This window comes from Ochotona curzoniae, unplaced genomic scaffold (assembly GCF_017591425.1).
Source record: "Ochotona curzoniae isolate NIBS_2020 unplaced genomic scaffold, NIBS_Ocur_1.0 contig_54, whole genome shotgun sequence".
Classification (NCBI taxonomy): domain Eukaryota; kingdom Metazoa; phylum Chordata; class Mammalia; order Lagomorpha; family Ochotonidae; genus Ochotona; species Ochotona curzoniae.
The window spans coordinates 4030364-4042394 of NW_024466464.1; the positions used below are offsets into that span (position 1 = coordinate 4030364).

A 12031-nucleotide genomic window follows, 5' to 3' on the forward strand; every position below is an offset into this window, starting at 1 on the left:
TCCCCGTCAGGGTCAGGAAGTTGAGGGCAGCTGTCTTGCGCTGGGGCTCCACTCCCCATCTGACCATTCCCTTCTCCTGCCCTGGATTTCAGCAGGGCTAGGGCGGGGACTGGAGAGTCCAGGGCTGGAGAGCAGGGAGGCGGCTACTGAGAAGGTCTGTGCAGGCTGGGCTCGCGACCCCCAGCAGGCCCAGGGTGTGAGGGTCGGGCAGGGGGAGGGGAGTCAGGCGGGCGGGGTGCGGCGGGAGCGCGGCGCGGGGGCGGTGCGGGAGGGCGGCGCCGCTGCAGTGCAGGGCCCGGCTCGCCCGCGTCCCCGCGCAGTCGCCTCCGGCCTCGGGCGCAGCGCATCAGGTACGCGGGGCTGGGTGCGGGCCGCCTCGGGGTCGGACCCTGTGGCCAGCGCGGGGGGGTTGGCCGGGTGCGGGAGTCCTCCAGGACGGTCCATGGTCCAGGACGAGGTCCGTGGGGGGTGGCCGGGGGTCGCGTCCCACCCTCCGAGGCCCCCGCGCAGGGCCGAGCGTGATGGGGGGGCGCCTTCCTCACAGCCCGACAACCCCCGGGGCGCCTCAGCCTGCCCGGCCCGGCCTTTGTGACTCCGGCGCCGGCGCCCGCGGCCATTGTTCCACTGCGGCCCGGCAGGCCAGGCTGGGCTCGGCATCTTCCATTCGCGCCCAGGCGCGGGTCCCCGCCTGCCGGCGGCCGCCCTCCGGCACCTTCTCCCCGCACTCACACAAGTGCCCGCGCACCGGGACGGGGTGGCGGGCGGTCGGGGGCCCTGAGCCATGCCCGGAGTCGCGCCGGCCCCGCCGGGGCCCGTCCCCAGGTAAGGCCCGGCGCGGCGGAGCCCCGGCCCCGCGCCCGGCTCGCCAGGACCCCGAGGCCCGCAGTGGTGCGCTCACGCCGCGCCTGTGCTTCCCCGGTAGGGACCGACTGCTGGCTCTGGCCCTCGCCATGGCGTCGCCTTCCTTCCACGCGGACGACGATGAGAACCTGCGGGGCTGCGAGCTGTACGTGCAGACCCATGGCATCCAGCAGGCGCTGCGGGACTGTGTGGTGCATCTGTGCCTTGCCAAGCCCGAGCGCCCCATGCGCTTCCTGCGCGAGCACTTCGAGAGGCTGGAGAAGGTCGGTGGCGCCCGCGCCGCCCGCTGCCCCTGGGGCAGGTGCGGCTGCGTGGACCCCGCGCGGTGGCGGCCCACCCTGCCCCGCCTCTCGCGGGGGTAGGAGGTGTCTCCCTGGCCGTCCGCAGCGCTGGGTGGGGGCTAGGTCTGGAGGAAGAAACTGCGGGTCCTTGGCTGGACAGGAAGAGGATGGTGCCCGGGGAGCAGCAGGTGCCGGCCTCAGCCACCCCGCCTCCTTCTCCGGAGGGCGTGACCGCCCCTGGCCCGCCCACTCCGCCGGCTGCCCGGGGCTGGGTGGCCGTGCCCAGTCCTCATGCTGCGCGGGGCTGGGGGGCTGCCCCGGAGTGGGTGGCTGCGCCCACTCCGCCAGCCGCCCGGGGCTGAGTGGCTGCGCCCACTCCGCCGGCTGCCCGGGGCTGGGTGGCTGTGCCCAGTCCTCATACTGCGCGGGGCTGGGTGGCTGCCCCGGACTGGGTGGCTGTGCCCACTCCGCTGGCTGCTCCCCACGGTGCCACCCAGGGCCCCTCTGGGCCCCACGAGGAGCCCGGGCGACCCACGCTTGACTCCAGGGGTGTCCCTGCTTTTTCCCTTAGCCACCGCGGGCTGCAGGCGCTGCTGCCTGCACTACGGAAAACCAGTCAAGCTCAGAACCGACAGAGCTCCCAGTGCAGGTGTCGTGTCCACCTGCTGCCCGCCAGGTGCAGCGGCCGCCATGTCCTCTGATTCTGAGGGCGCTTCAGAAATCGAGGGAAAAGAGGAATCTAAAGATGTTTGTTTTGGTGGGGGGAAAAAAGCTCATTTTAATGCACTGTCTCGTTAAAAGCCGAGCCATGTTAACCTGCCTACTGGCAGCTGTGGAACTGCCTACTGGCAGTTCTGTCTGTGAACCTTCTGGGCAGATGTGGGTGGCCATGGAGGTGTTCCCTTGTCCCTGGGCAGGTAGGCAGGTGGCTCACATTGGGCCCTGGCTGGCTTGGTTGTGTCCTGGGTGACCACCTCCAGGCAGCTCGGGGCACAGGCTCGGGAGACTGCAAGCAGCAGAGGATGGAGCCTCTGTCCTCAGCCTTGGGCCCTGCTGTGATGTCATCAGGGTGGGGTGGCTTTGTGCAGCCAGGACCCAAGGCTGAGTGTCTGGGACATTCTGGGGGACTTGGGATCACGAGGGCCCGGGAGGAAGCGGCCTGCAGCAGGAGCTCTGTGCCCCCTCCCCGCCTCCACATAGACCCCCGGTGAGGGATCATCCATGCCAGAGGCGTTTGACGGCTGCAGCGAGGGTTGGCCTGAGATGATTGGCCTGTGAGGCGGTTTGGCCCCTTGTTTCCATGGTGACGAGTGGGCATTCCTGTCAGGAACGTTGGCCAGGAAAGGGGGGCAGCGTCGTGGGTGGAAACGAAGGGGTGAGCTGTCGGGGTTGGGAGCAGCCGGACACGGACCCAGAGGCCCGGGCGGAGGCTGGGCGTGGGCAGGGAAGTGACTCAGCCGCCCAGCGTGCGGGGGCAGGGCTGGAGTCCAGGAGGGACGAGGGGCCGTGAGCGGTGAGAGCTGGTGCCCACCTGGGCACTGTGCTCCTGCGGGCTGAGAATCGCCGAAGTGCTGGCGCAGCTTCGATCAGGCTCTCAGCTGGCCCTTCCTGGGCCTTGGCTGTTGGCGGCTGCCAGGGTCTGCTCCCCCTGCCGTGGGCCAAGCGACTGTAACGGCAGAGGCTGTGATTCAGTCTGCTCCTAGCCCTCAGCCTTCGTGGGCCGGCCCTCACAAGTGGATGCCTCCCCCCGGTCTCTACCTTTGTTTTTGTGTGATGGTCAGCCTGCGTACCTTTGTGTCCACGTCACGGGCGACAGAGAGGGGAGGAAGGTCTGTCTGCTGGTTCACTCCCCGGATGGGCCAGGGTGAAGCCAGCTGCCAGGAGTCCCAGCTCAGCCTCCCAGCACTCGGGCTGTCACCTGCTGCTTTGTTAGCCGGGGCTGGATGGAAGTGAGACCTGAGCTGGTGTCTGTGGGAAGCTCATGTCACAAGTGGCAGCTTAACTGTGTCATGGTGCCAGCCCCTTCGTAAAGATGATTTATTTTGAAAGAACGATGGGGTGGGGAGGGGAGAGAGAGCCGTGTCCTGTATGTTGGTGCCTTCTCCGATGGCCACGAGAGCCAGGGAGCCAATGCAGATCTCCCCCACCGGCGGCTGGGAGCCACATGCTGGACCAGTGTGTGCGTCAGTGGGCACTTGGGCAGGACACGGCACCTGCATGCCTGCCCCATTGGCCTTATTGAATTAGGGCCCCTCAGGTGACCTCTGCGAATGGGCTACCTCCAGACAAGCCATGTCCCAAGGTCCTGGAGCAAGGACTGCCCCGTGGCTGCCTTGGGGACTCGTGCTGCCCGTTACTGCTGGGTCTCTGACCTGGACCGACCCTTGGCAGCAGTGCCATGCCATTGCTGGGAATGCTGGGGTGGTATACCTGGCACAGTCCCGTTTCACCAGTGGTGACACCAACAATAATCATGCAAATATATGTGCATGTAATACATGTAATACTCATGAATGCAAATGTATGCATGTATCCAGTATGTGTGTAAGCATTTATGTGTGTGAACCATGCATGTAAATGCATAAACACATCAGGCATGTAACTATGTGATGTGTAAATATACACACAAACATGTATGTGTAATGCATATCATGTAAATTATGTACAGATACCTACATATGTAAATGTCTGTGGGTGTGTATGTGTGAAAAAGTGTGTGACTTTCCATGCAGTGTTGAGCACATACGTGCACAACACATGTGACTATGTAACTGTGTTTATGCATGCATGCACTATTCATCCATGTGAGCATGGAGAGGAAAAGCCCAAGGGGCTGACGCTGACACGTGTCTCTGGCCGACTGTTTCCTGGCCACGCACGTGGGATGCTGGAGGAACAGGTGGCAGCTTAACTCACCGACTTTTTCAAGTGGTGCTGGTGTGTGTGTAATGGGGGTGAGGGTGACAGGCAGTGGATGCCCACCGAGGGGGTCCAGGCTCTGGCCATGGCCTTGAACCTCTGCTTGCCGGGCGTCTCTGCTGGCTGGGGTGTTTAGAGGCAGGAAGTGCAACATCCGTCCCCAACTTCCCTGTCTTTTCCCCTGCCCAACTCCTCCAGCCGCAGGCTGCAGGGCTCACCTGCCATTTCTGGGACTGCCAGTTCTTGGGAAAGTGCTTGGGCCACTGCACCCCGCTGGGAGACCCAGATGGAAGCCGCCCGTTAGTGACTTAGTGATCAGGGGCCTAAATAGCAGGTGCCAGGGAGGGGCACCAGGAGCCCTCAGGTGGGACTGCTCCTGGCACAGTCAGCTCGCGGCAGCTCCTCCACGCTCAGCGCAGCAGCTCCACTCCGGGAACACCCAGACCGGCAGCTGGGTCCCCCACCCCTGCAGGGAATGGATAAAGGGGGACTGTTGCCATGGGAAGGCAAGGGCACTGGCCAGCACCCCCAGCAGAGGAAGCCAGGCGTAGTGCCCACATGTGGTGCTCAGGGCAGATGGGAGGCCGTGCAGTGCCCGCCCCTGGCAGCTTTGGGCATCATGCTGCGCAGGGCACTCACACTGCGTGTTCGTGTGGCTGCAGTTTGCCATAAATATGCCACAGTGTCCGCATGGCTGCACCTCCTGCCTCCCAGCTCAGGAACCTGGTGCTGCCCCTGGCTCTCCCTGCCCCTTGCCCTCCTCTGTCCGAGCTGGGCCTTCTGCCCATGCTGCGTCAACCCTTGCTCACCTGGAGAGAGCGAAGGCCAGGCCTCTCCTGACCTGCGGCCCTCTGGCAACACTGGCTAGAACTCCAGTGTAGTTCCTATGGACAGGGGTGGTCGCACCTGTAGACTGTCTCCTGGGGTTTCCAGGTGGAAGGAACAGCCAGTATGGAGGAGCAGCCAGCAGCCCGGAGTGGCCATTATGAGCAGCTGTTGTCATAGCAACAGCAAAGTGGCTAGTGGTCCCCAGGGTGGTGCTTAGCAGAGAAGCTGGCCGGTGCTGGGGCAGCAGTACCACCCCCTGAGGGCCCTGAGCTGCCTCAGTCTTTGCTGTGGATGTGAGCGTAGCCCCCCGGGAAGCTGGGGGCATCCGGAGGTACTGACATTGCCCAGAGGGACAGCCATGCACGTTAGCCTGGGTTCTGCGTTAGGGAATGGCTGGGGTTGTGGGCAGGTGGCAAAGGTGGCATGGAGATGAGCTGCCTGCCTGGGTGGGTCAGAAGAGAGCTGGGCTCCCCGGGAGGGGTGAAGCCACCCTTTGGCATTCAGATGGCTAGGGAACTCTGGGCTACATCCTGGATCCTGGGGGAGTCGTTCAGGGCTGTGTCCCACCAAGCTCATCTGGACAGGGACTCGGAGCCCGACGTCCCGCTGCTCCCTACTTCATGGTGGGTGGATGTGGGCCTCAGCGTGTGCTGGACAGCCAGGAGTGTTCCATGTCTCCTGTGTCCACTGTGGTTGGGCTGGGGGTACCCTGTGATTGCCCGAGGGTTTCAGGTCATGGAGTGGCCGCTAGGCAGGGTACCAGGTGGTGCAGAGTGGTCACTGGGCAGGGTACCAGGTGGTGCAGAGTGGCCGCTGGGTGGGATGCCGGGTGGTGTGGAGTGGCCACTGGGCAGGGTACCGGGTGGTGTGGAGTGGCCACTGGGCAGGGTGCTGGGTGGTGCAGAGTGGCTGCTGGGTGGGATGCCAGGTGGGTACCCCTGCTTCCCAGCTTCCTGGTGGGCTACGGGACTTTGAGGAGCCAGTACTCCTTCCTGGTGGGCCATGGGACTTTGAGGAGCCATTGGGTCACACATTTGGAGTGGGAGGGCTGGAAGGCGTAGGTCCTGGGGTTGAGGTGGGGGTTCACTTGGGGTGAGCTGCTGAGTGTGTCTTCTGGGGTGCCTCGGACCGGGCACTAAGCCCCACTCGAGGGTCACTGTGGGTGAAGCCTGGGGCTGAGTGGACTCAAAGCTGTGGGGATGCGAGGGGAAGGCCCAGTCCAGGCTGGCCAGCAGGGGCCACCTGCCCGGCCACTGACCCCTCTCACCACAGCCACTTCTGTGACCCCAGCCCTTCATGTTCTGCTCCTGCGTAGGAAGAAAACAGACAGACGCTGGCCTGGCAGAAGTCCAGCTCCCAGTCAGACTCGCATGACGAAGAGGTGTCCCCAGTGCCCCCGAACCCCGTGGTGAAGGCCCGGCGCCGGCGTGGTGGGGTGAGCGCCGAGGTGTACACTGAGGAAGATGCCGTGTCCTACGTCAGGAAGGTGAGACCGCCACACCCTGGGTGCTGCCTGGGCGGGCATCAGACACGGCCATGGTCATGGGCAGAGGGAGCACCTGGGTCCGGGCTGGTCCCTGCATTGTTTGTTTGTTTGTTGACTTATCTATTAGATTTACAGAGAGGAGAGACAGAGAAAGATCTTCTATCTCCTGGTTCACTCCCCACATGGCCACGGCTGCCAGGAGTGAGCCCATTTGAAGCCAGGAGCCCCCTCTGTGTGTCCCGTGTGGCACGGGGCCCAAGGCCTTGGGTCATCTTCTGTTGCTTTCCCAGACCATAAACAGAACTGGACGGGAAGTAGAGCAATCAGGACCAGCACCAGCGCCCACTTGGGATGCCGGCGTCAGAGGCAGTGGCTTCAGCAGTTGTACCACAATGCCAGCTGCTGTTTCTGTTTTAAAACAGCCGTGGGCTGAACCTTTACAAAGTAGGAAACCTTGTCACCTTCAAGGACGCAGATAGCCGGCAGGACACTGTGCTGAGGGATTGCGCTGGGCAGGGCAGCTCAGTGGGGATTGGGGCCGGTGTGGGCAGCCCGAAGTGGGGATCGGGGCCAGTGTGGGCAGCTCAGTGGGGATCGGGGCCAGTGTGGGCAGCTCAGTGGGGATCGGGGCCAGTGTGGGCAGCTCAATGGGGATCGGGGCCGGTGTGGGCAGCCCGAAGTGGGGATCGGGGCCGGTGTGGGCATCTCAGTGGGGATCAGGGCCGGTGTGGGCAGCTCAATGGGGATCGGGGCCGGTGTGGGCAGCTCAGTGGGGATCGGGGCCAGTGTGGGCAGCCCGAAGTGGGAATCGGGGCCGGTGGGGTTGTATGCTTTGGCCTGTCTCAAGTGAAGAGGCAAGCTGAGTCAGGCCATGGCTGCCAGGTGGGGCGGCCCAGAGGGTGGTCCCCCGTGTCCAGTCCCCGGCTCTGACTGTGCTGGGCTCCCCTACAGGTCATCCCAAAAGACTACAAGACCATGACTGCGCTGGCCAGGGCCATCTCTAAGAATGTGCTCTTCACCCACCTGGATGACAATGAGAGAAGGTAAATGCCCAAGTGGGGACCCCAGGCCTGGGCCACATTCCCCAGGGAGGCACAGAGGAAGAACCTCCTGAAAATGAGAGTCCTTGAGGAAGGGCTGGGCTGCTCTGTGTGTGCCCTGCGTGTGCCCTGCGTGTGCCCTGTGTGTGCCCTGTGTGTGCCCTGCGTGTGCCCTGCTGTGGTTGTGGGGACAGGGCCCTGTGTGTGCCCTGTGTGTGCCCTGCGTGTGCCCTACTGTGGCTGTGGGGACAGGGCTGCTGTGGGCCCTGTGTGTGCCCTGCTGTGGCTATGAGGACAGGGCCCTGTGTGTGCCCTGTGTGTGCCCTGCATGTGCCCTGCTGTGGCTGTGGGGACAGGGCCCTGTGTGTGCCCTGTGTGTGCCCTGCGTGTGCCCTGTGTGTGCCCTGTGTGTGCCCTGCGTGTGCCCTGCGTGTGCCCTGCTGTGGCTGTGGGGACAGGGCCCTGCGTGTGCCCTGCGTGTGCCCTGCGTGTGCCCTGTGTGTGCCCTGCGTGTGCCCTGCGTGTGCCCTGCTGTGGCTGTGGGGACAGGGCTGCTGTGGGCCCTGCGTGTGCCCTGCTGTGGCTGTGAGGACAGGGCCCTGTGTGTGCCCTGTGTGTGCCCTGCGTGTGCCCTGTGTGTGCCCTGTGTGTGCCCTGTGTGTGCCCTGCTGTGGTTGTGGGGACAGGGCCCTGTGTGTGCCCTGCGTGTGCCCTGCATGTGCCCTGTGTGTGCCCTGCGTGTGCCCTGCGTGTGCCCTGCATGTGCCCTGCTGTGGCTGTGGGGACAGGGCCCTGTGTGTGCCCTGCGTGTGCCCTGCATGTGCCCTGCTGTGGTTGTGGGGACAGGGCCCTGTGTGTGCCCTGCGTGTGCCCTGCGTGTGCCCTGCTGTGGCTGTGGGGACAGGGCCCTGTGTGTGCCCTGCGTGTGCCCTGTGTGTGCCCTGTGTGTGCCCTGTGTGTGCCCTGCGTGTGCCCTGCGTGTGCCCTGCTGTGGCTGTGGGGACAGGGCCCTGTGTGTGCCCTGTGTGTGCCCTGTGTGTGCCCTGTGTGTGCCCTGCTGTGGTTGTGGGGACAGGGCCCTGTGTGTGCCCTGCATGTGCCCTGCGTGTGCCCTGTGTGTGCCCTGCGTGTGCCCTGCGTGTGCCCTGCTGTGGCTGTGGGGACAGGGCCCTGTGTGTGCCCTGCGTGTGCCCTGTGTGTGCCCTGTGTGTGCCCTGCGTGTGCCCTGCTGTGGCTGTGGGGACAGGGCCCTGTGTGTGCCCTACGTGTGCCCTGCATGTGCCCTGCTGTGGTTGTGGGGACAGGGCCCTGTGTGTGCCCTGCGTGTGCCCTGCGTGTGCCCTGCTGTGGCTGTGGGGACAGGGCCCTGTGTGTGCCCTGCGTGGGCCCTGTGTGTGCCCTGCTGTGGCTGTGGGGACAGGGCCCTGTGTGTGCCCTGCGTGTGCCCTGCGTGTGCCCTGCTGTGGCTGTGGGGACAGGGCCCTGTGTGTGCCCTGCGTGTGCCCTGCGTGTGCCCTGCTGTGGCTGTGGGGACAGGGCCCTGTGTGTGCCCTGTGTGTGCCCTGCTGTGGCTGTGGGGACAGGGCCCTGTGTGTGCCCTGTGTGTGCCCTGTGTGTGCCCTGCGTGTGCCCTGTGTGTGCTCTGTGTGTGCCCTGCGTGTGCCCTGCATGTGCCCTGCTGTGGTTGTGGGGACAGGGCCCTGTGTGTGCCCTGTGTGTGCCCTGCGTGTGCCCTGCTGTGGCTGTGGGGACAGGGCCCTGTGTGTGCCCTGCGTGTGCCCTGTGTGTGCCCTGCTGTGGCTGTGGGGACAGGGCCCTGTGTGTGCCCTGCGTGTGCCCTGTGTGTGCCCTGCATGTGCCCTGCTGTGGTTGTGGGGACAGGGCCCTGTGTGTGCCCTGCGTGTGCCCTGCATGTGCCCTGCTGTGGCTGTGGGGACAGGGCCCTGTGTGTGCCCTGCGTGTGCCCTGTGTGTGCCCTGTGTGTGCCCTGTGTGTGCCCTGCGTGTGCCCTGCTGTGGTTGTGGGGACAGGGCCCTGTGTGTGCCCTGCGTGTGCCCTGCGTGTGCCCTGCTGTGGCTGTGGGGACAGGGCCCTGTGTGTGCCCTGCGTGTGCCCTGCATGTGCCCTGCTGTGGCTGTGGGGACAGGGCCCTGTGTGTGCCCTGTGTGTGCCCTGCTGTGGCTGTGGGGACAGGGCCCTGTGTGTGCCCTGCGTGTGCCCTGTGTGTGCCCTGCGTGTGCCCTGCTGTGGCTGTGGGGACAGGGGCCTGCGTGTGCCCTGCTGTGGCTGTGGGGACAGGGCCCTGTGTGTGCCCTGTGTGTGCCCTGCTGTGGCTGTGGGGACAGGGCCCTGTGTGTGCCCTGTGTGTGCCCTGCTGTGGCTATGAGGACAGGGCCCTGTGTGTGCCCTGTGTGTGCCCTGCATGTGCCCTGCTGTGGCTGTGGGGACAGGGCCCTGTGTGTGCCCTGCTGTGGCTGTGGGGACAGGGCCCTCTCTGGGTGATACCCAGGGTTGGAGCAGAATCCTGCGGCTTGCATACTGGGATATGCAGTGTCCCTGCTGCCCAGGGCAGAGGGCAGTGTCATGGCCCCCGTGCTGGGAGCTGAAGGGCAAGGTGGACAGAGGGGTCGGTGGGGTTGGAGCGTGGGAGGGGCCTGAAATGTGGTTTGACAAGACACACGTTACTTGGTGACTCCTGGGATCTTGGCTGGCCACGCTATGGGTGTCTCGGGGGGTCCCAGGCGTGTACCCTGCAGTGTGTGGTCACAGCCTCTGGTTCCCTCGTGCTTGACATATAGAAGCCAGCAGGGGGCGCGTGAGGCCCAGACCCAGGGGCTGCGTTGGGGCTGCAGAGCGCTGGGGAGCAGGAGCCCGGGGTCAGTCAAGCCTGGACAGAGGCAGAGGCCACAGCTCCCCTGAAGGTGTTAACGGAAATTGCACAAACCCAGGTGGAAGGCCAAGGACGTGTTACCCCGTCCCTGTCTTCCTGGGGTGCACAGGGAACGCTGCTCACAGCCATTTCTGTGTGCTGCACACCTGGGGCAGGGGCTGCTTCCGGACTGAGGGGTGACAAGCCCCCTGTCTGGGGTGTCAGGTCCACGTTGTTCACGAGGGGAGCCTGTCCTCGCTGCCCAGGAAGTGGGTGGGGTGTGCACTGCCTGGCACTCCCCCGGGCACCTGCCTGCCATGCAGCCTCAGTTCCCCCCTTGTCCCTCCTTGCGACCACACAGCTCGACGGGGCGGAGTCTGGGCCCTGCTCCCCGCGATGGCGGCACACGCACCTTTGGGACAGGTGGGTTGTCTGACTTGGCCTTGCAGTCCAGTTGCAGGGAGCTGGACATGAGAAGGGGAGGAAGACCGTGGACACAGTGCCTGGCTGGTGTAGCCGCACACGTGCACACACACGTAGGCACATATACACACACGTGCTCACTCAGAACCAAGCACTGTGGTGACATTTGAAGGGAGAAGTCATTGACAAGTCATGTTTGCACTTTGAGTCTTCATTTCCTCACGTATCAGATGGGGTGAAACCTCCTCTGTGGGTGGTCCTGCTCTGAGTGGCACCATCGCCATCACCCTCGGGGCATGGCTGGAACAGTCGGGACAGTAATGGGGGGAGTCCCTGTGGACTCCTTCCCTCCCGGCCTGCCCCAACTGGGGAACCTGGGGGCATCGCCGAGCCCCTGGGAGCCTCGATGTTGGCAGTAGAGACCCCGTGGACCCAGGTCAGGTGGGTGGGCAGCTCTGTTTGGCAGGTCCAGTCAGAATCACAGGGGCTTGGCCCAGCACGGCCAGCAGCCACCGCCTGTCTCCCTCCCCCTGCCTGTGCGTGCAGGCGTTGGCTCCCAGTTGCAGGTGATGAGCAAAACACACCGTCTGGGAGTCACATTCTGGCCTCGGCTCTGACCTCCTGGCCCCCTCCTTGCAGGCTGGCTCCACCGCTGGGGCTTCCTGCCCGCCCCTTGACGAGAGCATGGAGGGTGTTGGAAAATGCAGAGACGGAAATTGGGAGATGTTTTAATGGCTTTACCATGCCGAGGGCACACAGCCAGGATTGCGCTGGCCAGAGCGGACCCAGGGACTGCTGCACCGTGGGCTTTCTGAGCCAGACTCTGGTGGTGGATGGAGAGTAGGGCTGGAACCAGGCTCCTGGTAGCCCCCGGCTGGGAGTGAGGAGGCCAGGCTGCCCCATGGCTGCATGCACGGGTCAGGAGCAGTGGCTGAAAAGTGCCCATGGCAGGGCTACAGCCATCAGGGAAGTGGGGATCGCTTAGGGAGGGTAGTCCCAGCTGGTATCCCCTGCAACCTCTTGTGTCCCATCCATGGGTGTAGGGACACACTGGGGTCCCTGGCTCCTGGCCGTGGCCTCAAAGTCTGGTGGTGCACAGGGTCCAGCGTGCTGCAGCCCCCGCCCAAGGCTCCCCGGTCCATGGTGATACCCTTTATATGGATGGCACGGCTGGCCCTGTTACCCTGTGGGGCCCTCAACACTGCAGCCGGTGTGTATTGCCCCCTGGTGGTGGTTTGTGTCACTGCGCCCTCCCCATCAGTGACTCCACTCCCCCTACCCCCATTGACATCACCCCACCTGCTGCCCTGCGCTGCCTCCACCC

At 64.6% G+C, this 12031-nt stretch overlaps 1 protein-coding gene across 1 annotated transcript in view; it reads left to right on the top strand.

Annotated features, from left to right (window-relative positions):
- The first annotated feature begins 942 nt into the window (after positions 1–942).
- Positions 943–12031, top strand: part of PRKAR1B (protein kinase cAMP-dependent type I regulatory subunit beta) — a 42347-nt gene continuing 31258 nt past the window's right edge. The window contains exons 1-3 of the mRNA XM_040990073.1: positions 943–1124; positions 6205–6375; positions 7327–7418. Of these exons, the coding sequence (XP_040846007.1) occupies positions 951–1124; positions 6205–6375; positions 7327–7418 (437 nt within the window). The 5' untranslated portion in view covers positions 943–950. The remainder of the gene's footprint in view (positions 1125–6204; positions 6376–7326; positions 7419–12031) is intronic.